Raw genomic sequence first — 26,023 nt, forward strand, 5'->3', positions numbered from 1 at the left:
AATAGAGTAATTTGAGAATAATTTAAGCAAATAATTAAAAAAAATGCATTTAAATGTTTCTGATTGGTATTCCAGATCATTCAATTTCCCTATTTTACTAGTAAAAAAACCTGCTTTATTTTGTTTGAACTATAGAAATAGGCAATCTTCACAGTATACCGTAATCTGCTTTTGAAAAATCCATCCATTGAAAAAAATGTTTAATGGGAAACATGAAACCAAAGAAGCTACTAGTGATGAAAATGGCTGCGTAAGATTTGTAGTAGAACACTACAAGAAGGAGGATATAAAATATATAAAAATGCTAATGTGTGACTGATATTTTTAAAAATAATTTAATATGTAATATCATATTTACAGAGAAAAATGTACAGAGAAGGACATTTTTAGACAAAAATGTAAACATATTCTTGTGGAACAAAATCTTATTAATTGTTTGGTTAGGATATGTGGACCACGTCATGGTGAAACAAAGCAGAAAGAAATTGACTGGGGGAAACGTTGTGTAGATAAGTTTGATATCATTGGCATTATTGGAGAAGGCACATATGGGCAAGTTTACAAAGCAAGAGATAAAGATACAGGTAAGTTTAAAATTATGATTCACAACAAATATACTGATGTCATAAGTAATCGTTGCAGTTTCTATTAGTAAAGGTCAAAAGCATACAGATAGTTTTTGACTTATGACAATAATTGAGCCCTAAATTTCTGTTGCTAAATGAGAGAGTTGTTAAGTGAATTTTACCTCATTTTATATTCTTTCTTGCTGCGGTTGTTAAATGAATCACTGCAGTTGTTAAATTAATAACATGGTTATTAATTAAATCTAACATCCAATTGACTCTGCTTGTCAGAAGACTGAAAAGTCATCTTAACTATAAGTTAGTTGTCAAATCTCTAAATTCTGATCACGTGACTATTGGGATGCTGCAACTTTTATAAGTGTATAAAACAGTCATAAGTCATTTTATTCAGTGCTGCTGTAACTTTGAACAATCACTACATGAACTGTTGTAAGTTCTCCTTGGAGGAGAAATTTATTCATTGTTGCCAGTAAAAATATTGGGTTTCTGTCATGATGGACTCTTGTGACGAGCCGATTGACAGATAATGGAAGCAGTTAGCTTCCTCCCATAATTGGGGCTTACCAGGGGTTGTGACACTAAATATATACCTTCTTCCCTGGCTTCAGCTGATAAGGAGGAGACCTGTGGCTTAATGGCTAAGACGTTTGCCTAAGAAGCAATACAGCACAGGTTCGAATCCCAGCAAGGGTGTGGCTAGCTGATGAGAGCTAAATAGCTTGAAATAGATCTATACTAGTCTCCCTTTATTTATTTATCAGCACAAATAAAAACACACACACACACACACACACACACACACACACACACATATATATATATAGTCTCTAGTTGTTCGGGTTTTCTCCCGCGTAGAATTGGAGATGTCTTGGCGACGTTTCGACGAAGTCACATTCGTCATCTTCAGGCTGCTGCTGACTACTTCAGGTTTATATATATATATATATATATATTAGATTTTTTACAACCCCTGGTAAGCCCCAATTATGGGAGGAAGCTAACTGCTTCCATCATCTGTCCTTCGGCTCGTCACAAGAGTCCATCACGACAGAAACCCAATATTTTTACTGTTGCCTTTGTTATATTTGTGTTTTTTTTTTTTATTTGTGCTGATAAATAATTTTAAATAATATTTATTTATTTATCAGCACAAATTAAAAACACACACACACACACACACACACACACATATATATATATATATATATAATTTGTTTTCTCATACATACATACATACATATGTGTGTGTTTGTGTGTGTATGTATGTTTTCGTAGATTTTCACGGGTGTAGGTATACTTGTCTTGTTGTATTTGGGTCTTTTCCCATCTAAGATTGAGACTGTCTTGGCAACGTTTTGGCGAGGTGTCACTCGCCATCTTCAGGCTGGGTTTTGGGCTTAAAGCGTGGTCAGAGCTGCCGTTTTTCTATAGATCTTGACGGGAGTGTGTGGAGTGGCTTTGTTTCAGTAAGTGGTTGTGTGGTTGTATCATGATTGGTAGATTTGTGCTGATTGGTGCTGGCTGTATGTCCGTTGTTGTTTCGTGTTATAACGGCCTGGGTGGTGGGTGGGGTTGTTTATTGACGAGGGCTGGTTTCCAGATGTCTGGTAGGTGGGAGGTATTGTCACGTTTATTCATGTGGGGGTGTTTCTCTATTTCGATAGCTTCCATAATTATTCCCTTGTCGAAGTGTTCAGTTTTTGAGATTAACCTGGTTCCTTCAAAATTAATTTCATGACCTGTAGCTTTAAAGTGCTGGAAAGGGGAAGAAATTTTTTCTTTTTTTCTTACTGTGTTCATGTGTTCTGCGGTGCGTGCATTTATTCTCCTGTTCGTTTGTCTGCAGGGCAGACTTTGTATGGTGTTTTGTAGACTCCTTGGTTTTCCTAGGCGCTGCATGGAGTGTCCAAGCACGGGTTAACTTCAACTTGCTGCCCAAGGAACTGAGTTTAAATTTGATTGTAGCTCCGCCTCTTGGTTGCCTCAGAGGCTCAGTTTCAAAAAACTCAGTCGCCCTATAGGACGTCTTTTGCTGAACTCCTGTTTTCGGGCATCAACCTGGACTCAGATCCTTCTTGTGAGAGACTGTAGCTCCCTTTATTTTTATTTTTGTTTATTCCTTGGGTTATTCCCTAGGTTTTCTTAGCTTAGATAGTGTAGTTTAGGTTAGCCTTTCCCCCTTATATTCCTTTGCATTGGGGGGGGTAATTGCTAGCAGCGCGGACAGGCTGCCTGGAGTCCTCCCAGCCTATCCTCCTCTGTGAGTGGTGCTGTGGATCGGGGAGCGCGAGGCCATCGCCCGTGCTGCGAGGGTGAGTTTTAACAGCTGACATTCCCCTCGCAAGGAGCGCTAGGCTCCAAAGGCCCCGAACTTGCTCTTGGCGCGTGCGGCCGGCCACCATTTTGGACAATTTCTTTTGTTGCGAATCTCCTCAGAAGCCTCTAATTTAACCGCGCAGCCTTGTCCATCCAGCAGATCACCGCGGAGGGCAGCTCTAAGCGTGGGACCTCGTTCTGGGTGGCCAGGCAGGGACCACCCCTCCTCACTGTGGCCGCAGGGAACCTTGACACCCCACCCCACGCTTACCTACCTGCCAGTGCAGATCTGCAGGCTCTCAGCTAGACACTCTCCTCTCCAGAACAGTAGGCCCGAAGCCATCAGAGGCCCTGAGCCCGGCCTACATCACCTCTTCAGGCCTGTATTCTAACCAGCCTCAATGGAACAGCAGGCAGGCCATCAGGGTGGCACTGGGGAGAGACAGGAAGAGGCCATGACGGGGCCTACTCCCAAAAAGCGCAGTAGGCCTTCCCCTGCAGCCAAGAGTGCTAGGGTGGGTGCCCCCTCTAAAGGCAGACAGCCCAAACCGGGGGTGCCTTCCAAGGCTGAGGAGAAAATGGCTGTGAGATGCCAGAAGGCCCTGGAAAAGCAGTTCCAGAAGGCCCAGGCCGCACAGCGCAAGGATCCTGTGGAGCCCTTCCCAGCTGAGATCGAGGCTGGGTCTCCCAGAGATGACTCCCAGCGAAGGGAATCCCCCTTAGGCCCAGGCAGTGAGGACTTTAGGTTTTCCCCCAACCCTCATAGGGCATCCTTGGGATCACCTACCCATTCCATGGGTCTAGATTCCCTGGCAGATTTGGATTCGGGGGCTGAGGAGGAATCCTTAGCTCCCTTAGAATTGGAGCCCCCTCCCCCTCAGGGTCAGGATTCTAATTTGTCCAGGGCCATGGAGGAGGTTGTGGCTCGTGCCATATCGAAAGGCATTTCCAATGGCATGATTCAATTAGCGGCCAAATTGCCCTCTGTGGCACTCCAACCAGCTGCCAGTCAGGCCAAGGCCCCTAAGGCTTCAGAAGCTAGGGCACCATCCCCCACCCCAACGGGACTTAGTGAGGTGTCAGACCTGGAGGAGGCTGAAATAGAGGTTCCAGTTCCATCTGATGATGAGAACCCTGCCCCTGAGCAGGCCACCAGCTCAGGGCTATTTAATCCCACCATGTTTAGGGCCCTTCTTACCAAGGCCCAGGCAGCAGGGCCCCAAATGGGTCTTCCAGCCCCCGAGGCCAAACCTACATCTGACCCAGTCACAGGCGTCACCATAGGTCCCCAGGATCCCAGTGCAGGCCTTTTTAAGGAGGTGCCTCCACCCTTGGACCTTGTTCCAGCCCCTCAATTATTTATAGACATTATCCAACAGCAATGGGCTCAGCCGGGGACAATGGCCAATCCAAGTGGGACGGACAGGAAACTGTTCACTATGGAGGCCCCTCTGGAGGAGCTCTTAAAGCTCCCCCAAGTGGATGATCCCATCATGTCCCTTGCCTCCCTCCTCTTCCCTTTCCGTGGAATTGCTGGAAGGGCTTAAGGCGGAGGACAAGAGGACGGAGTCCGCAGCTCTTAAGACTCACCAGGCTACCGCCTGGGCCATGCTCACGTCCGCCAGCTCCTCTTACTTTGGCAGGGCAGCCCTCTTCTGGCTTTGCAAACTGTGGGCCGGGCTCCCGGCAGGGAACTCCAGATCTAAGCAGGACATCACTAAAATTATTGCTGTCGTGGAGTATTCAGCTGATGCGTCCCTTGCAGCCACAAAATTTTCCTCCAGAGCCTTGGCCTCGAATGTCACCTTGAGGCGCTGCTATGGCTCCGCCACTGGCAGGCCGACGTGAAGGCGAAATGGAAGGTGGCTTCCGCTCCCTTCAAAGGGGGTAAGCTTTTTGGGGAGGCCTTGGATCAGTTCCTAACTGAGACCAAGGACAAGCGCAAGGTGCTCCCTCCAGTCACTAAGAAACAGGAGCCAGCCCTTCCGCAAGACTTCCTTTCGGAATAACGAGCCTTCCACTTCCTCAGGCGGTCCCAGTCGCGCCTACAGCGCCCCCCAGGATCGCTCCCAGGACAGATCCTCGTTTAGGGACAGAGGGAAGCAGCAGGGGTTCCGCAAGCCTTTCCGAGGGGCTATTCCAACAAGCCCTTCAGGAAATCCAAGTGACTGTCACAGGGCTCCCCCCATAGGCGGCCGCCTCCAACTCTATGCCGCCCAGTGGGAGGAAACCATGATGGACAGAACCTTCCTCCATTGCCCTGTCCCCAGGTCCGCCCACAAGCTCCAACTGATAAGGGCAGAGATAGACCACCTCCTGGAGATAGTGGCCATAGAGAAGGTCCCCAAGGGTCAAGAAGTAGGGGGTTCTATTCCATCCTCTTCCTGGTCCCCAAGTCATCGGGGGGGGGGGTGAGGGCGATTCTGGACCTCAAGCAGCTAAACAAACATCTGGCGTACAAGCACTTCAAAATGCAGTCCCTCCAGACCATCCTGGGCTGCGTCAGACCGGGCGATCTGCTGACTTCGATCGCCCCGAAAGAACTGTACCTGCATGTTCCGATCCACCTGGCACATCGCAAGTTCTTGAGGTTCCAGTTCACCGATCGCCATTACCAGTACAAGGCCCTCTCCTTCAGTCTTTCGTCGGCCCCACGGACTTTCACCAAGCTGCTGGCCGCAGTGGCTGCTCGGCTCCGGGGTCTTCCCGTGAGATTGGAATGCTACCTGGACGACATCCTCATCCCCTCGTCGTCCAGGGGGCAAGCCCACGCAGACCTGACCACCACCATCAAGGTCCTGCAGCTTCACGGGTTCTCTGTCAACCTGGCCAAGAGCCACCTGACCCCGACCTGCAGGATCCAGGACCTTGGGACCATCATCAACTCCGATGCCTGTCAAGTCTTCCTCACCCAGGAGTGAGTCGACAGCATCTGGACCCTGGTGAGGAGCATCCGCTCGACCGGGTCTGCATCAGTCATCTCCCTCTCCCAGCTGATGGGGAAGCTAGTATCGTGCATCTCGGTGGTCCCGTGGGCGCGGCTACACACGCGAGAGCTGCAGTGTTTCCTGCTCCCGCTCCAGAGAAGGAAAGCCAGCAACTCCAGACGTGTAATACAGGTTCCCCCGAAGGTCCTCCGGTCCCTCCAGTGGTGGCAGTCGAATGCCCTCCTCAAAGGCAGTCACATCAGGGAGCTGGAGCGACTGATCATCACCACAGACGCCAGCCTCTTTGGCTGGGGCGCTCATCTGGGGACATCGGTGGTCCAGGGCAGGTGGTCGCAGGCGGAGCTCGCCCACAACATCAACTGGCTAGAGCTTCGGGCCGCGAAACTCGCCCTGCGCCACTTCCGCGACCAGGTCAGGGGCCGCGATGTACTGATTCTGACGGACAACATCGCCGCCAAGGCCTACATCGGACACCAAGGTGGCACGCGGTCCCTGGCCCTGATGTCAGAAGCGGAGGCTGTGGGTCGCTGGGCAGAGACATCTAGCGTCAATTCGAACAGACCACATCTCTGGCGTGGACAATGTGACGGTGGACTGGCTCAGCAGGACCACCATCCAGAACTCGGAATGGTGGCTGCACCCAAGACTGTTCTACCAGCTGTCCCAGAGGTTCGGCCACCCAGTGGTCAACCTGTTCGCCTCGCCAGCCAACGCCCACATTCTCAGGTACTTCACCCGGTTCCACTGCCCCCGGGCGGAGGGCACGGACGCTTTAAGATCCCGCTGGCCTCTGGGTCGACTGTACACCTTCCCCCCTCTTCCTCTGATTCCGCAGGTCATCCGGAAAATTCTGGAGGAGGGGGCGGAGGTGCTTCTGGTAGCCCCTCACTGGTCAAGGAGGACTTAGTTCGCCGACCTGGTCAGCCTGTCAGTGTCCCAGCCATGGCGCATACCTCAGGAGCAAATCTCTCTCAGCCAACATCCGGAGCCCCGGTGGCTGCAGCTGGCCATCTGGCACTTGAGGGGGACCTCCTGAGGCTTCATCACTATTCCGACAGAGTCAGCCAGACAATTGAGGCCTCTAGATGACCTTCCACCGTCAGAATCTATGAGGCAACTCGGTCGGCCTTCTCCCGTTGGTGCCTCAACCATCACCTTGTGGCATCCTCCGCGACCATTCCGGAGGCCTTGAATTCCTACAGGACGGTTTGGACAAGGGGCTGGCGCCAAACACTCTCTGCAGGCAGGTGGCAGCTCTGAGCACCATTCTGTCTTCTGACACTCAGTTACCAATTTCCCGGCAGCCTCAGGTAAAAGGGTTCCTGAAGGGGGCATCCAACTTGTGTCTGCCTCCCATCCATAGGTACCCTACCTGGGACTTGACTGTCGTTCTGCAGGCACTTGCCGTGCCACCTTTCGAACCTTTGCGGACGGTGGGCCTATGCCACCTGACTCTAAAGACTGCCTTTCTGGTCGGCATCACCTCAGCCTGCAGGATATTGGAGTTGGCCGCCTTATCTGTTAGAGGCGACCTTTGTATTTTCCACCCCGATAGGGTCGTCTTAAGATTGGATCCGGTCTTCGTCCCGAAGATTAACACCGTCTTCCACAGGGCGCAGGAGGTGATAATTCCAGACTTTTGTCTTCAACCCAGGCACTAGAGAGAGGTGACATGGCACAAACTGGATGTGCGGAGGGCGGTGCGCATCTACATCAAACATACTGCTCCCTTCCGTAAGTTGGAAGCCTTATTTGTGTCTTTCCAGCCGGCTTCCATGGGGAAGAAAGTCACATCCTCTACCATCGGATGCTGGCTCAGAGCGAGCATCAAGATGTCTTATGAGACTCAGGCCAGACTGGTTCCTTTGCGTATCACAGCACACTCTACGAGGAGCGCAGCAACTTCGGCCGTCTGGGCTACTCAAGCACCGATTGAAGAAATCTGCCGTGCTGCAACGTGGTCTGGTCCCATCTCCGTTCATCTGTAACTACAGACTTGACACTTTCACCTCCGCTGAGGCGTTCTTTGGGAGGAGAGTTCTACAGAGAGTCGTGGCAAGCACCGCTGCCCTGGACATTTCTTCTTCCCTCCCGACTTCAACATAGTTTTGGCATGTTCCGTGCTTGGACACTCCAAGCAGCGCCTAGGAGAAAGACCATTGGCTTACCTGAATGGTCGTTCTCTCTGCGGAGTGTCCAAACCCACCCTTAAGGTGGGGCCGCGAGGTATGTTGTTAGCACCTTCATGTCTTGGACTTGGACTCTGACTGGTTCAGTCATAGACTATTGATCTCCATTTTTTGAAACCAAGCCTCTGAGGCAACCAAGAGGCAGAGCTACAATCAAATTTAAACTCAGTTCCTTGGGCAGCAAGCTGAAGTTAACCTGTTTTTGGACACTCTGCAGCGCCGAGAGAACAACCATTCAGGTAAGCCAATGGTCTTTTTCTAGCAAGATTTTGTCTTTGGGTTTTTTTAAGATGTTGGCTATTTTTTGGCCAGTGTTGAAGGCTGTCTTGATATTGTGTTTGTGGAGAATTTTGCTGATTTTATCTGTGGTGCCTTTGATGTAAGGGAGGAGGGCGATGCCATTGTCCTGTTCTGTTCTCGGTTTTGGGGGGAGTCTCCCTTTGGATTAGGTTGGTAATTGTTTTTCTTTGGAATTGTTGGGGATTAATACGTTTCTGAGAGTGTAATTCAGTTTTCAGGTGGTCTTTGTCAGCTAGGCGTTTGGTTCTGGAGATGAGGGTCTTGGCTACAGAGTTGATCTCTGCAGAGTGGTGATGGGATTGTGTGTTTAAGTAGTGGTTGTGTGTGTTTTTTTCCGGTAGATGGTGTGTCCTAGAGAGCCATTGGGTTTTTTGTAGATTAGGATGTCCAGAAAGGGAAGTTGGTTGTTTGCTTCTATTTCCATAGTGAATTGTATTTTGGGGTGTAGGCTGTTGAGATGTGTGAGGAAGTTGTCCAGTTTTTCTTTCCCGTGTGGCCAAAGTGTCATCAATATATCTAAGCCAGAGTTTGTGTTTGCGTTCAGATTTATCTAAGGGGTTAGTTTCAAAATGTTCCATGTGTAAGTTTGCAATGACGGGTGAAAAGGATGATCCCATGGGTGTTCCTTTGTCCATTATGTGGACACTTCAACAAGAGAATAATTATGAAAGCCATCGAAATAGAGAAACACCCTCATAACATGAATAAACGTGACAATATCTCCCCCCTAACAGACATCTGGAAACCAGCCCTAGTCAACAAACAAACCCCACCCACCACCTAGGTCATTACAACAGAAAAGAACAACGGACACACAGCCAGCACCTCCGCCATATAGGATGATATGAAACAGCTGACCAATCTACAAATATCAACTCCATCTACCAATCAGGATGCAACTACACAGCCAAACAACCCACTTACAGCAACAAAGCCAGCACTTCACACACCCCCACCAAGATTAATGGAAAGACGACAGCTCTGACCATGCCTTACTCACACAAGCACAAAGCTGAAAACACCAGCCTGAAGATGGCAAATAGGACCTCGCCGAAATGTTGCCAAGAGAATTTCAATCTTACACGGAAAAAGAGCCGAATGCAACAAGACCAGCATATACATATGCTGAAAAAGGCACTGAAAAAAGTGATTTTTTGTACAACTATTGCAGCATCCCCATGTCATGTGATCAAAATTTGGGTGTTTGGTAATATATGTATGACAGTGGCTGTGTCCTGGGGTCATGTGATCATCACTTGTAACCTTCTCAGCTGGTTTCCAACAAGCAAAATAATTGGAGGGGAAGCCAGATTCCCTTAATGACTGCGTGATTCACTTAATAACTGCAGGGATTTGCTTAACAACTGTGGCAAAAATGTACATGAGGCATAACTCACTTAATAACTGCCATTCTTAGCAATGGAAATTTGGAGTTCAATTGTAGTTGTAAGTTGAGGACTACCTATAGTTTTGGCAGCTTACTTGACAAAATTTTGGAAGGGGTTTAGCATTGTCTTTCTTCAGGCTGAGAAAGAATGATTGGCCTAAGATGACATGTTTAAGGTAAGATTAGAACTCAAAGCCTTCTGATTCCTAGTTATTTGACTTAATTATTATACTAACTCGGCTGTACAGTCTTTTAAAGTTAAGTCAGTCTTGATTACAGCAAAAGCATTTAGACATATACTACTTCATAGTGGTTTTACAGCCCTATCTAAGTGGTTTACAGAGTCAGTATATTGCCCCAAAAATCTGGGTCCTCATTTTGCCTACTTTGGAAGGATGGAAGGCTGAGTCAACCTTGAGCCGGTGAGATTTGAACTACTGAACTGCAGCTAGTATAATTAATTAATTAATTGACAGAATACTTGGTTTGCTGAATCAAATAAAAAGCTTTGGTGAACTTTACATTTTGATAAATATAGAGCTTGTATAGATTTTTAATTCAAAATACTATAATTAATAGTCACAAATAGTTTTTTCTACTTCTATAGTCTATTGTTTACATGTATAATATGAAATTGTTTTCTGGATATGTCAGCATTTTAGTTTTTGCTAATAACAGTTTAACTGATATTTTCCTAGGGGAAATGGTGGCATTAAAGAAAGTACGGTTGGATAATGAAAAAGAAGGTTTTCCTATTACAGCTATTAGGGAAATAAAAATTCTTCGACAACTAAATCATCCAAGTATAATCAACATGAAAGAAATAGTGACAGATAAAGAAGATGCTTTAGATTTCAAGAAAGATAAAGGTATGTTCATAAACATTATTTTGTCAGTACATAATTGTAAGGTAATTTATAATTGTTTCTGGGAAAAGATTGCTGATTTAAAAAACATGGCAAGTACTGTATTATTTCCATTCTTGCATATAAAAGTAATATGTTAAATACTTTAAACTTTTGCTGCATTAATTCTGTCTTGCACCATGCTAGAACCTGGGAGACTATGAGTCCTGCACCACTTAGGCAAGCAGGCTGCCTAGATAACTTTGGTCAGTCACTCTCAACCCACCATACAAGGTTGTTGAGGGGAAAATAGGAAGATAAAGGAGTATTAGATATGTTCACTGCTTTGAGTTATTTATAAAAAAGAAGGGATAAAATAGATAAATAAAACTTCCTAATTTCTTTTCATTCTCCTGTGTGCTGCTTGGAGAGTCCAAGCATGGTTTAAATATAGTCTATCTGCCCTAGGACTGAGTAGATTTTTCTTTGACCACGCCTCCTTTGCCTCATTGAGGGCAGTTTAAAAACTCAGTCTGCCCGTCAGGACTAGTTTTTGGGGAGCTCTTCAGTCCTTGATAGATAGACTGGAACTCTCTAAGCAATTCACAGTAGATTTAGTATTTTTTATTTTTCTTAGTGTGGTTATTGAGTTAGAATAGGGTTAGAACCTTACTTGAAGTCCAATTTACTTGGAAAGGTTGCTGAGGTGACGGTTGGCAATTCAACCTGCTGCTGGTCACACGCAGCGGTCGGAATACCAGAGATCACTTGTCTTGCCACTGCCGGCGGGTGCAGGAATGGCAGGAAGGTTTCTGTGTGTTCCCGGCCGATAGACAGCGTCAGGAGCATCCAGAGGGTCCTGGTGTTGCGACGGTGTTTCTGAGCCTCCGAAGAGCACGGCAGCCATTTTGGAAGCGATGCTTTTCATGCGCTTTTTAACAGCCGCTCATAAGGGCAGGGATGGACATTGAAGTGCTCCTTTTGGCAGCGCAAAGCCGCGGTGGCCATTTTAAGAGCAAAATCGTCCATCTTCCTTCTGCTTACCTACAGATACTAATTGAAACAGGAAGAACATCAGAGGCTTCTGTTCAGCAGTGCGAAGCCGCAGCAGCATTTTAAAAGTGTCAAACTGCCCCTTGCTTCAATTCAGCCAGAAACAGATTCCTGGGAATCGTGCCTCACCACCTCAGCGCAGATCGCCGCAGAGGAGTCCTTGGCCCTGTCCAGGGTGCCGGCAGGGCTTTCCTCCCCTTCCAGAGGACTTTTCCTGTTGCAGGAAGGCAGCATTGGAGTGTCCTGGGTGTCTAGCCAGCCTCCAGCTATCAAGCAGATCTGCAGAAGCTGCAAAGCCAGCTGGCCAGTGTCAGGTGTCCTTCTCTACTGCAGCTTTGCCTCGCAAGCCAAGAATCCAACCATCTATAGTTCACCATGGCAGATGAAGGTTTGGGGGCACGGGAGAAGCTGGCAGGTCCCTCTTCAAAGTGCAGTAGGCCAGATCCTCCAAAACAAGGGGGGAAAGGGCAGAAGGGCACTGGGGAGAAATCCACCCATTGTTCATCAGGTAGTAAAGGCCCCAGAAAACAGGGCTCTGTCAGCCCTCAGGGCCAAGCCTTGCCTCATGAGTGTGACAAGACTCCAGGCTCATCGACACCCATATCTGAGGAGGGGGAAGTCCCTTCACTCCAGGGCGATCAGTCTCCATCCCTAGATGATAGGGACTCAAAAATTGGGTCTCCTGCAGCCTCCTTGGGATACCCGGATTCCCCCAGTTCTTCCATGAGGGATGAGTTGGAGCCTTTTCAGTGTACCTTACCTGAAGAGGTCTCCTCAGCCCTTGTTAGGCGTAAATGTCACCTGCCTCTTCCAGGTCCAAGCCTGCAGAAGACAAAGACTTTGTTGAGGCAATGCGGCAAAAAGTGTCCAGAGGTGGCAAGGGCCCTAGGGCCGGTCACCACCTCGTTGAGAACAGGGAGCGCAACCCCGACTCACCAAGTACCTCTGTTACAACGGAGGTGTCGGCTTGGGAGGAGGAGGTTGCAGACGAGTTTAAATTATCAGAGGATGAGGATATGCCTCCTGATAAACCTGCCTTCACGGGCCTCTTCAAGCCGATGCTACATAAGGCCAGGGCTTCTAAAGAGCTAGGTCCAGCTAAACCTAAGGACAAAGCTGTTGTCTGCTTCCCAGGACCCCAAAAAAGGTCCTGAGGAGACTGCTCCAGATCTGGAACTTATTCCGGTTCCTGACTTGTTCATAGATGTTGTGCAGCACCAATGGGTGCAGCCAGGAATATTGACCAATCCTGGGGGGACGGGGACAAAAATTTATATTCCCTGGAAGCTAAAATGGAGGGCATCCTGAAGTTGCCAGAGGTTAATGCCCTAATGGTCTCCTTGATTTCCAATTCTGCCCTGCCTGCAGAACTCATAGATGGCCTCAAGGCAGAGTATAAGAGCGGAAAAAGCCTGCCATAAGATGCACCAGGCAGCTACTTGGGCCATTAAGGCTTCAACTTCTGCCTCCTTCTTCACTAGGACTTCCTTACTCTGACTACGCCAGTTGAGATCTAAACCTCCCTTGGAGGGGTCTAGTTGGCGTCACGATCTTAACAAGATCATTACAGCAGTGGAATACTTGCAGATGCCTCATTGAATGCGGCAAAGTTTGCTTCCTGAGCCTTAGTCTCCAATGTAACCTCACGCCATCTGCTACGGCTCCGCCACTGGCAGGCGAATATGAAGGCAAAATGGAAGCTGGCTTCAGCTCCATTCAAAGGGGGGCATCTCTTCAGAGATTCTTTGGAAAATGTTTTTGATAGAGACGAAAGATAAGCGAAAGATCCTTCTCTACTCACAAAAAGAATGAAAAGATGGGTTCCGGATCCTTCAGGAAACAAACCTTTCGGGCCCAGAATAATGTTCAGGCATCCACCTCATTCTCATATCAGAGGGCCTATACTCAACCTAGTGATAGGAACCAAGACAGGAACTCCTTTGGCTCCTGGGGCAGACATCAGCAACAGGGCTCCTTTTGGAAGCCTTTTCGTGGCGGCTCCAACAATTGCCAGTTCAGACGCGGCAAGTGACTGCCAGAGCGACCCTCCCATCGGAGGCTGACTGCAATTCTATGCAGACCAATGGGAGGAGATCACCACGGAGACGTGGATCTTCAACACCATCTGGAGGGGTCTGGTCCTAGAATTTCTGACATTCCCCCCACAAATGTTTCTTCATTGCCCCATGCCCAAAAACCCAATCAAAAGGTCCCTCATGCAAGCAGAAATCAGCCATCTTCTGCAAATAAATGCCATGAACCAGGAGGGGAAGGGATTTTATTCCATTCTCTTCCTGGTCCCCAAGAACTCAGGTGGATGGAAGGCCAACTTAGACTTAAAGTGCCTGAACCAGCATCTGGCCTACAAGCGCTTCAAGATGCAGCCCCTCCAATCCATCCTGGACTGCATAAGGCGAGGGGACTTGTTAACGTCCATTGATCTGAAAATGGCTTATCTGCATGTGCCCATCCACGCATCGCACAGAAGGTTCCTGCGGTTTCACTACGACGGGAGGCACTATCAGTACAGGGCTGTGCCCTTTGGCTTCTTGTCCACTCCTAGGACCTTTATCAAGCTTCTTGCAGCGGTAGCAGCTCACCTTCGCTCCCGCCCCATACTCCTGGAATGTTACCTAGCCAACATCATAATTCAGTCAATGATTCGTTGCCAGGATCTAAAAGACGTGTGAATCACCATACGCACCCTACAGAACCATGGGTTTTCAGTGAATCGAAAGAAGAGTCATCTAGAACTGACAACTCACATTCAGCACCTGGGCACCATAATAGACTCTGTCTCTTGCAAGGCGTTTCTGTCCCAGATCGCCTACGCAGTCTACGAAACAGAATACGCCAATGTTGCCGGCTCCGGTCCATACCGATTGTTCAATTATCCCAGCTTCTCAGGATCATGATATTTTGCCTAAAGAGAGTTCCCTGGATAGACTGCATGCCTGGGAGCTACAATGGTTCTTACTTCCAATGCAATGTCAAAGACCAGCAATTCGCCCAGACGAGTTTGGCTTCCGCTGAAGGTGCTCCGCTCCCTCAGGTGGTGGCAATCGGCATCAGTCCAGCAGGGGTGCCAGTTTAAGGAACCTGAAAGAATCGTGGTCACCTTGGATGCCAGTCTCTACGGCTGAGGGGCACATTGCCAAGGTCAGCTGACACAAGGCAGGTGATCACAGACAGAGTCTCATCAAAGCATAAATTGGCTGGAGCTGAGAGCAGCCAGACTGGCACTGCATTCTTTCTCAACATGACTGGTTGGCCACCATGTACCGTTACTGACAGACAACATTGCGACAAAGGCCCACATAAATTGGCAGGGCGGCACCCTCTCCAAGAGATTCATGGCAGAGGCAGAGTCCCTGGGTCGTAGGGTGGAACACCACTTAACGTCAATCAGCGGATCCTATATCCGGGTCAAGCCACGTAAGAGCAGACTGGCTAAGTCAACAGACGATCGACAACTCTGAGTGGCGTCTACATCCCACTCTTTTCTGGTATATTGTGAGGCGGTTCGGTCAACCACAAGTCAACCTATTTGCAACTCAAGTCAACACGCAACTGCCAAGATTCTTTTCCTGTTACCACTCGGCCCAGGCAGAGGGGATGGATGTGCTGAGATCCAAGTGGCCTCCAGGCCTCCTCTGTGCTTTCCCACCCCTGCCGCTCATTCCGCAGATGATCACCAAGCTCCTGGCGGAGGAGGCGGAGATTATACTGGTAGCTCCACATTGGCCCAGGAGGTCCTGGTACATGGATCTGATCGATCTTTCCATAGAGAAGCCATGGAGGATTCCTCAGGAGCAGATCTCCCTCAACCAGGAGGTTGTCAGTCATCCGGACCCCCCAGTGGCTTCAACTAGCCGTCTGGCACTTGAGGGGGAGCTCCTGAGGAAACAAAATCTTTCCGACAAGGTCATCCAGACCATTCAAACATCCAGAAGACCATCCACAACACCCCTATAGGATGTGACCTTGGCCGCGTTGTCCACCTGGTGCAAAGAACGTGACATCGTGGATGTTTCAGCATCCATATCCCAACTTCTGGACTTCCTTCAAGAGGGTTGGACAAAGGGTTGATGCCCAACACTCTCCATCACCAGGTTGCGGCTTTGTCCACCATACTGGCTAGAGACACTCATCAGTCCCTGAGTCAACATCCTCAGGTCAGGAATGTCCTGAAGGGTGCATCCAACATCTGCCCTCAGGCCATACACAGGTATCCTTCCTGGAACTTACTTTTTGTTCTGCGAGCCCTGACGAGCACTCCCTTTGAGCCGATTTGAACTGCCAGTTAGCAGCAGCAGTTAGACTTATATACCGCTTCATAGGGCTTTCAGCCCTCTCTAAGCGGTTTACAGAGTCAGCATATCGCCTCCAACAACAATCTGGGTCCTCATTTCACCCACCTCGGAAGGATGGAAGGCTGAGTCAACCCTGAGCCGGTGAGATTAGAACCGCTGAACTGCAGATAACAGTCAGCTGAAGTGGCCTGCAGTACTGCACCCTAACCACTGCGCCACCACGGCTCTTAGCCGGCACTTGACTCTTAAAACTGCCTTCTTAGTAGCAATCACTTCTGCTAGGAGGGTATCAGAGATAGCAGCGCTTTCTGTCAGGGAGTAACTGTGTATTATCCATCACAACCGGATCATCCTTCGACTCGATCCTTCCTTCATACTGAAGATGAATACTCAATTTCACAGGACCCAAGATGGGATCCTCCTGAACTTTTGCCCCAGACCTAAGCATCCAAAGGAACGTTCCTGGCATAAGCTAGACATTTGAAGAGCGGTTCACATATACATCAAAAGGACCAAAGAATTCAGACGCTCAGAGTCCTTTTTTGTGTCATTTCAGCCTAGGTCTCTAGGCCGCAGGGCTTCTTCTTTCACCATTGGACGTTGGCTGCGGGCCTGTATAAAAATGACTTATGAACACCAAGGCAGAGCCGTACCAGGTCGAGTGACAGCACACTCTATAAGGAGCGCGGCCACTACAGCAGCCTGGGCGATGCAAGCTTCCATTGACATTTGCAGAGCGGCTATGTGGGCGTCTCCCACAGAATTCATCAGAAATTATAAAATTGACACCTTTGCCTCAGCTGAAGCCTCCTTTGGAAGACGTGTTTTACAGCAAGTTGCCTCGGCTCCCGACAATCTGGACATGACTTCTTCCCCCCCCCCCCCCCCCCGGGACACAATAGTTTGGATATGTCCCATGTTTGGACTCTCCAAGCAGCGCACAGGAAAATGACTGTTGGCTTACCTGAACTGTCATTTTGTGGGCATTGTTGGAGAGTCCAAACCCGCCCAGGGTTTATTGTAGTGTCCAAGATTCTGCATCATGATCAAGGTATAGGAAGGGCATCCTATAGCGGACAAGACTTGGTTTTTAAACTGCCCTCATTGAGGTAAAGGAGGTGTGTTCAGTCCTAGGGCAGATAGACTGTATTTAACCCATGCTTGGACTCTCCCGCAGTGCCCAGAGAACGACCGTTCAGGTAAGCCAACGGTTATTTTGTTGGCTTTATTTATTATATGTTTTACAGGAAGTGCTTGACTTATGAGGGATTGCTTGGCCACCTTTCGAAGTTATGATGCATACCCCCTACCTCTGAAAGCTACTTATGAACAAACTTTGAAGTTAAAATTGCTGTAGTGCCCTTATGTTCATTTGTCCTTATCACCAACTGCAGGGATGCTATAGCAGCCCCCCCCCACCGCTCCCGCACCTGCCTCCGCCTTATTCTGCCCTGCTGTGTTTCCACAAACCTTGAGTCCGTTTTCCAGTCCATTGGGTTCACAACCTTCTGTCATTGATTTACCTTTCAAAGATCTCCAGAGCTTGTGTTAGGGGGCCCTAAGCTTCCCTGGACTCTACAGCTGTATTCTGGAAACAGCTATCATTTTTGGAGTGGGTGCAGGGAATTGTGGCTGCTCTAAAAATTGCAACTGCTTCCAGAATAAAACCATGCAGCCTAGGAACAGACCAATCTGCTCTATTTCCTGAAAACATGTCTGGATATTTTTGAAGCATTCCAGAGAAGCATTCATGTTAGAAAAACAGAGTAAATTGTGAACATAGTGGTCTTCTTTGCTTTCCTAATGTCAGCTCTGGAACTCTCCAGAACACTCTGGTGACACATTAGGGTAGCAGAGCCGACACCAATGGAGCAGTGTATTTTAAGCTCCAGAGCTTTTCAGAGCACTCTGGAGATTGTTAGGAAAGCAGAACATACTGAAATGGGTGGAGGGAGTGGAAGGGATGGGGCTTGGTGGGATGGGAAGGAATACCAAGGTCTGAGGGGACCTGGTGGTGGTGGTGAACAAAAATCAGGCCTAAGGCCTGCGGGGTCCCTGAATCACAGGAAATGGATCACAAGGTGCCTTGGGTTAAGGGAAGGCATTGGAAGGCCTGGACCAAGTAGGTCTGGGCTTATGCTGGGACTTCCAGGGCCTTCCTTATCTTTGGGGCACCTCGTGTTCTGCTTAATGACCCGTGCAATTGCTTAATGACTAATCAGGGAAAAAAGATATGGAGGCATTAAGCAAGGCAATGACATGGTCATTTCGCTTACTGACCATCATGACTTGCAACTGTAAAAGGCAGGTTCCATTACAATCATGAGTGGAGGATTAGCTGTATTGAAATATTTTATCACACTGTGTGTCAACTAGTAAAGAATTTTAAGGAAAGGAAAAGAATCACAGATGCTACAAAGCTCCCAAAAATACAATTTATAATAATAATTCATAGTACAAGAAAAAGACAGAAAAATATCAGGTTAATACATGAAAGTTTATATATGAAAAAAAAAAGATTAATTCATAATTCATGTTATTTTTGATGCAATAAAATGGGCCTGCTTTAATATTTTAAATAGGGAAATAATTATTAACATTCATATCAATACAGGATTAGAAGCAATCCTTTCTCCATAGTTGGAGATAGCATTCAGGAATGGGTTAACTCAGTCCAACATCCAATTGTACTAAGTCTACAATCTGTGATGACATGTCTCCTCTGGTAGCTCCTCCCAGCTTTTAGTCTTTTCTAGGACTGGACATGTTAATTGCCTCTCTTCTAGATTAATTGTGGAAAAATTAAAACCTTTTCAGCATTAGTAGGCTGCTCTATACTTTAACATCCAAAAGAGCAGCCTTTTATTCCAGCGAAAGGAGGTTTCTCCTCTTTTGCTGGGAGGCAAGCTTCAGCCCCTCAACCTGCAACCAGCACCTTGAGGCTGACCCAGAATAAAATGTTGCTAGAAGACACCGGCAGCGATTTCCAAGAGGTCTCTGGGGGCTTGCCCACGAGTGTTTACTCCACAACCTAAAAGCCCAGGCCTCCATCGCATTGTGGCACCATTTCCTAATATTAATGCCAATGGGCGCCATTTTGAATAGGAGTGAAAAGCGGCAGCCACCATTTTGCAAGAGCCAAGGTGGCGCAGTAGTTAAAGTGCTGTACTGCAGCCACTTCAGCTGACTGTTATCTGCAGTTCGGCGGTTCAAATCTCACCGACTCAGGGTTGACTCATCCTTCCATCCTTCCGAGGTAGGTAAAATGAGGACCCAGACTGTGGGGGCGATATGCTGACTCTGTAAACCGCTTAGAGAGGGCTGAAAGCCCTATGAAGCGGTATATAAATCTAACTGCTATTATTATTATTTTGGATCAGCATTTTTCTTACCATGCTATAAAAGAAGACAGGTGAGCACTAAATAAAGACCTTGCCTTGTCCCACTTTCACTGAGCCACCAAACAGGTCAACGTGCTACAGGGGGACTCCTTCTCTGGCCACTGCAGCTGCCATGTGGCAACCCGCAATGGCGACCTCCGCAACAGGGGACTCAGCTTTGGCAACTGAAACCCCTCGCAGCTCTTGCCCTCAGAGCAGGCTATCTGCAGGGTCCTCGGGAGCGAGGCCTGCTCGCAAGCGGGTGGTTCCAGAACCTAATCCTAAGGGGCATGCTCCAGAGGCCTCCAAAGCCACCCAACGGGGGGGGAGGGGGAGCCGACTTCACAAGGTCCTGGACAGGGAGTTTCAAAAAACCCAGAGGGCGGCAGCCAGACAGGTCTCAGAATCAGCATTCTTGGAGCAGGGCAGCCGTCATCTGTTTGCGGAGGCGCAAGAATCCTACCCAGGTCCCCAGTGGGATGCTCTATCTCCCGACAGTGAGGAGGAGCCTCCCTCCCCTGCCCTATCTGATCCCCCAGAGGAACCCAGGGTTTTCTCCGACTTTCTCCCAAGTAGGAATGTCTCCGTGGGGTACAGAAGTCTTTGCCCAGGAGCTCCTGCTCAAATACCGTCACAAGTTCCAGGCATCAGCAACCATCAGATATCAATCCACCCCCAGTTATGGCAGCTATCCCAGACTATCAGGCAGGGAATAGAGGCTGTGTTTCAATATAGGCCCAGCCCTGGGTCATCTGAGAAACATAAGTCCAGGGATCAGAGAGAGCCGCGGCATTCTCGAGAGACCAGGCCATCTCAGGATCAACATCCTTTCATTTCCCCCAGTCAGGCCTCCCTATTTGGAGAGGAAGAGGAACCCTACAGGGATTCTGACTTATCTGAGGACAAGGGTCTGACCCCTGGTCAACCGGCCTTTGTGGACCTCTTTAAGCCATCCTTGTTCCGTTCCCCCCTGTTTAAGGCCAGGAAAGTGGCCAATATGGGAAGTTCTCAACCTAGACAGGAATCCTCAGCTGGAGAACAAATTGACCCTCTTATTTCCCAAACTGGCTGTGGAAAAAGAGGTCGTTCCATCCCCCAAATTATTCTTAGACATTGTCCAGTAGCAATAGGTTTCCCCGTGATCCAGTCCAGTGCTACTAACCTCAGGCCCCCGGTCATTCATAGGTATCCAACTTGGGACTTGATCAAAGTATTGGACACCCTTACTATTTGAGCCCTTGAGGTCCACCTGCCTGCGCTATGTTACTCTCAAGGTAGTGTTCATGGTGGCCATAACATCGGCCAGGTGGGTGTCTGAACTAGCGGCCCTGTCCGTGAGACAGGACCTCTGTGTATTCCATGCGGACAGGGTAGTGCTAAGGCTGGACCAGTCCTTTGTCCCAAAAGTGAACACTAGGTTCTATAGGGCCCAAGAACTGGTACTACTAAATTTCTGTCCCGCACCAGCTCACCAGTTAGAGTGCAAGTGGTACACGTTAGATGTTTGCCGAGCCCTCCCTATTTAATCAGGAGGACCTCTGATCATACACTCTCAGAGGCCTTGTTCGTTTCCTTCCAACCAGCCACAATAGGAAACATGGCTACTTCATCTTCTCTGGGTCGTTGGATCAGGACCTGCATTGCCAAATCCTATGAAGTACAATCGTTACCTCCACTGTGACACATTACAGCTCATTCCACCAGGAGTGTTGCCATGACTGCAGCTTGGGCAACACAGGCTTCAATTGAAGAGATCTGTCAGGTGGCCACCTGGACCTCTCCGTCTCCATTTATTTGCCATTACAAATATGCGTCGTCATCAACTGCTTTCAGCAGAAGGGTCCTTCAACGTGTGCACAGACCAGGGAGTCTTGGCTCAGACAACGGCCCATTCGTAAGGACAAGTCGGGCTTTGATATGTCCCATTCCTGGCTACTGTCTCCACCAACTATGGAGAGTGGGCGTTGGACTTACCTGAGACACCCATTTTCCTGTAGATATGACGGGAGGGGTTACATCTGGGTTTAGTCACAGCCTGATTGGTCCATAGACTGAGGAAAATTTCTTAAAGTATCCTTCCTTCCCTATTGGCTCCCAGTTTCCTCTCAGTCTTTGGTCCAAGCACTAGCTTTGGCTCCTTTGAGGTAATTGTTTATTGATAGCTATATTAATAATTCAATTGATTGGATATTCTACATTCCAAAGTTTTTGACTGCTGGCCATAGAGACTGATCTGTCAGCCTCAGAAGGAGATAGGAGTGCTCTGGTCTCCTATCTCTGGGCCTGGGAGAGCCCTGCCCAGTCCCTGGGTGCACGGGGGTGACAGGCTCCCACTTTGCAGCCAAGATCATTTCAGAGGCGGCAGCGTGGGCGGTGGCTCAGCTTTAGCCTCGCAGCTCCTACACTTGGGATTTCACCTAAGGAGCGCTGCGGTTTTAAAAGCCTTGCCGCGGCTTTAAAAGCCTTGTTGCGGCTTCTAAGGACTTGCCACGGCTTCAACAACCTTGCCGCAGCTTCAACAGCCTCGCCACAGCTTCAAAGGCATGCCACTAATTGGAACTGCCGCTGTGGCTTTAAATCAGTGTGCCGTGGCTTGAATAAAAGCTGTGGCTCCAGAGACAGCGCTGCAGCTTGTAATCAGCGCCACGACTTCCAAATTGATTATCTGGCCGGAAAGAGTTAGCGGGGAAGGAATTGGCTCATCGCGAGGTGGCTTCCTCAGAGCCATTTATACCAGGTGGATTCCTCTTCTTCCACTAGGCGCGGCGGCCATTTTGGGGTGACCTCATGGAAGTGGCCATTGTGCAGCAGCAGCCTGCATTGTGGCCATAAATTGAGACTGGCAGGAGACCTCTTCTCCATTCTGCAGCCTGCAGCGCAGCCATAGATCGAGGCCAGCAGGTTTTCTGTGCAGTTCCCTCCAGGCACAAGCCACGTGAGTGAGGCATGGCCTCCACAGCCCCTGAATCAACACAAGCCCCTATGGGAGTCCTAAGTGAGGTGGCAGAGGAAGGCCAGGGCAGACTAAGAACCAGGGCAGCGGCCTCCAGGCCATCTGTTGACCAGCGCCCTTCTAGAGCTGCTGTGAGAGACGAGTTAAGAAGGCTTTGGAAAAACGAGTGGCCGGGGCAGAGAAACAAGCACAGTCTGCTAGACCCGAATCACCTTGCAGATCCAGGTCCCCAGTGAGGCCCAGCCCTCATTACTCTGCCTCATCTCCCAGAGGCTTTAGCCCTTCTTCCCCTTCTATCTCCCCTGCTAGGCCTCACAGACAGGTAGTTTCTCCTTCTCCCCCCAACTCTCTGAGATTGTATAGGGAGGGGGAAGGGATCCATTGGAAGAGGGATCTCGGGACTACATTCCTACTTCACACTTAGCCCCCCCCCCCCCAGGGCCCTTCAACCCTTGGGCCTTCGGATGAGGACCTAGATGACCGAACTCCTGCCTGAAAGCATCAGGAGGCTCATTTCCTCTGCAATCACTAAAGGCATCGCCTCAGGCCTTTCCCAACTGGAATGCTCTTTGCAGTGGGTGGCAAGGCCTCATTCTGTCGCCAGGCACTCCAGATCACCATCCTCTTCTCAGGGTCAAGGTCCACCTAGGCCCCCTTCTCCATCGGTGGTTAACGAGAGCTCAGTACTGGGGGAGAGTGCACATCTGGACTTGGGGTTTTCTGAGGATCCCTCCTGGATCCCCCAGCATTCCCTGGCCTCTTTGGACCCCCAGCATTCAAACCCCTCCTGCATAAGGCAAAAAAGACTACTCAGATTGGTACGGGGGCTCCACCAACACAGGCATCCCAACCTGGCTATGTTTATAAATCCCAATACGGATAAGGAGGAAGTCCCAGCCCTGCCACTGTTTCTAGAAATGGTCAAAAACTAGTGGGTTCGGCCTTCCTCTTTGCCCAACCCTGGGAGTAATGATTGCCGCTTCTATAATATGGAGCAAGCTTTCTCTCAGGCCCTTCAATTGCCAATGGTGGACGCTCACATTGCTCTTCTCACTAACGCTTCTACTATAGTCTCCGGGGATGTGGCTGATAAACTAAAGTCTGAGGACAAGCGTGTATAACTTACTTTATGTAAGAATTTCAATGCTTCCGCCTGGGCTATTAACTCGGTCACTGCTGCTTCCTATTTTAATCGCACCACCGTAATGTGGCTGCGCCAGTTACAGGACTGCATCCCAATCCAGGATGAGCGTCTTCACCAAGACCTCACCAAAATTATCTCGGCCATGCAGTTTTCGGCAGATGGCACTCTACATTCTATCAAATTTTCATCCAGGGCATTGTCCACCTCAGTAACATGCAGGCGCCTTTTGTGGCTTCGCAACTGGCAAATGGACAAGTCCAAATGGAATTTGGCAGCAGCCCCTTACACTGATCCCAATCTCTTCGGGGAATCGCTTGACCCGATTCTCGTGGAGAACTAAGATAAGAAGGTCCTATCCTCTAATACCAAGAAGCCAGAGTCCTGTCCAGCTTCTTACTGTAGACCTTCCTCTTATCGGCCACCTGACCTGGATTATCGCCAGCAGCGATACACCCCTTATAGGTCCGACGGGCAAAATCACTTCCCCTTCTATCAGGATAGGGGTAGGTACCAGGGTCAGTCCAAGCGGCCCTTTCGCGGGGGATGGTGGCCGCCCCTTCCACAGAGGGAAATGACTCCAACCAGAGTCGGCCCATCAGTGGCTGCTTAGTGTCCTTTGTGGATCAGTGGGACCAGGTAACGTTGGATGCTTGGGTCAGATCCACCATCAGGGACGGCCTCCGTCTAGAATTTCTCTCCCTTCCCTCGACGCTCTTCAGGACCTTCCCCCCGTCCAGGGACCTGAATGACATCACCTAATAAGTCTGGCCATTCAACACCTGCTGGACATTCAGGCGGTGGAACTGGTCCCGATGGAGGAGTACGGGTTGGGTCTATACTTCAACCTATTCGTTGTCTCAAGTGCTCAGGGGGATGGAGAGCAGTTTTGGACGTAAAGCACCTCAACTCTTACCTGGTTTACCGGCACTTCAAAATGTCATCTGTCAGGAGGAGCCAATATCGCAACAATACATCTTGTGGACTCGACAGTCCGAGTCTGCTGATGACACTTTTGCCCGTGGACGGTCCGGTAGGACCTAAACCGTCTCGAAGAGATGGTGACTAGGAAGACAAAACCTTGCTGGTCACAGGGACACCGCAAAGTCCCTGATTGACCAAAGGGAAGCGTTTCCAACCGGCGGCAAACAGGCAGCCCCCAGGCTGACAAAGTTGGAGATGGCTCCTGAAGGAAAAGAAGAAGTGAAAGTGTTCCATCTGGTGAGGTTTTTTTTTTCTTACTTTCAGAAGACTGCCCTAAGAAACCTTTTTAAAAAAAAGATAAATTAGTTCTCTAAGTAAAAATAAAGCGGTGAATTTAATCCTTTTTGGACTGCCTTAGAAAGTTTTTTGCTCTTGCTTGTAACGATGTTTTGTGGATTGAAGTGATTGCAACGTTCCCTGTTTTTCCGTTTGAAGTAAATGGACTGATCTTTTTCTTCTATTTTTTACTACCTTAATTCTTTTGGCTTAAACTAAAACTTTTTTTTATTTTAACAAATTCCTCCTCCTATTTGTTATAAAAATACATTAAAGATACTTAAAGAAAAAGTATTAAAAAAAGTTGAATCTGCCATTCGGAAGCCCGAGTCTGAAGTTTTTTTTCTTGAAACAATGTATCCTTTGTTTATTCCTATTTGACTTCACTGACTTTGTAATGGAAGGGTTTGGAACTTGTTTATAAAACCTGATAAAGACTCAAAGGCACGAACAGTGTTTTGCAAGTGCTCTTGGAAAATATTTTGGCAAGAGAAGGAAAAGGAAAGAAAAAGACAAGAACCCTTCCACTTTGAAAACCACAAAAGAACTTGTGCTTAAGATTTAAAATAAATATAGATATATTCTTTTAAAAAAATTGACAGGCTAGAGTGGCAGTGATTATCAGATTCCTCTTTTTCTTTTTCTTTACGTTTCTTTTCTTTTGGAAAAATGGATCAATATTCAGATGAGGAAAACTTAAAATTTCAAAACATCCTGGCTGGCCTTCAAAACATTTTAGAAGGATTTGAGAGATTTGACAAGAAATTGGACAGACTATTGGGTATCACAGCAAAAGATAATGGGGTTAGAGCCCCCAAAATTAAAGAAGAGAATGAAAATACAGAAAACAAAGACAAAATAATAGATGAATTCATTAATGGAGTAAATGTGAGTGAAAGTGGAAAGAAGGGAAGCTGGAAAAGTGACTGACAATTTGGAGTTTTATCCCAAATCCCAAGGTGCAGGAGAAAAAAAAAAGAGCAAAAAGGATGGATTTAAGAAGACAAATCTATCCAGAAATAAGTTTGATAACCAAAGTTAAGCTTATGTTAATAACAATTCAAGGGCAACGAAACTACATGAGAGATCTTCTACGCTACAAAGTGCAGAGAGAAGTTCAAAACTATGGAAAGGAGCTGAAAAGATTGACACAACAGCTGGTGAGAGAGATAAGACCATTTTGCTACTGGAAAGATACTGATTGATAATGCTAGTTGATGATAAAAAGTTAGCTAATTTTTGATGATTAATAAGTAGGGATTTTAATATTTTGTAGACTTTTAGATTATCATTGAATGTTTATTCATTAACATATAATTTACTATGATATTAATAATGAAATGATAACCTT

General features: G+C 48.1%; 1 protein-coding gene across 2 annotated transcripts in view; it reads left to right on the forward strand.

The window, feature by feature from the left end:
* The window catches only part of CDK13 (cyclin dependent kinase 13), a 103,833-nt gene that overhangs the window by 15,875 nt on the left and 61,935 nt on the right, over positions 1-26,023 (forward strand). For both annotated transcript variants that reach the window (XM_032234619.1, XM_032234621.1), the window contains exons 4-5: positions 445-584; positions 10,426-10,596. In XM_032234619.1, the coding sequence (XP_032090510.1) occupies positions 445-584; positions 10,426-10,596 (311 nt within the window). The remainder of the gene's footprint in view (positions 1-444; positions 585-10,425; positions 10,597-26,023) is intronic.

The sequence above is a fragment of the Thamnophis elegans genome, chromosome Z (assembly GCF_009769535.1).
Source record: "Thamnophis elegans isolate rThaEle1 chromosome Z, rThaEle1.pri, whole genome shotgun sequence".
NCBI classification, from domain to species: domain Eukaryota; kingdom Metazoa; phylum Chordata; class Lepidosauria; order Squamata; family Colubridae; genus Thamnophis; species Thamnophis elegans.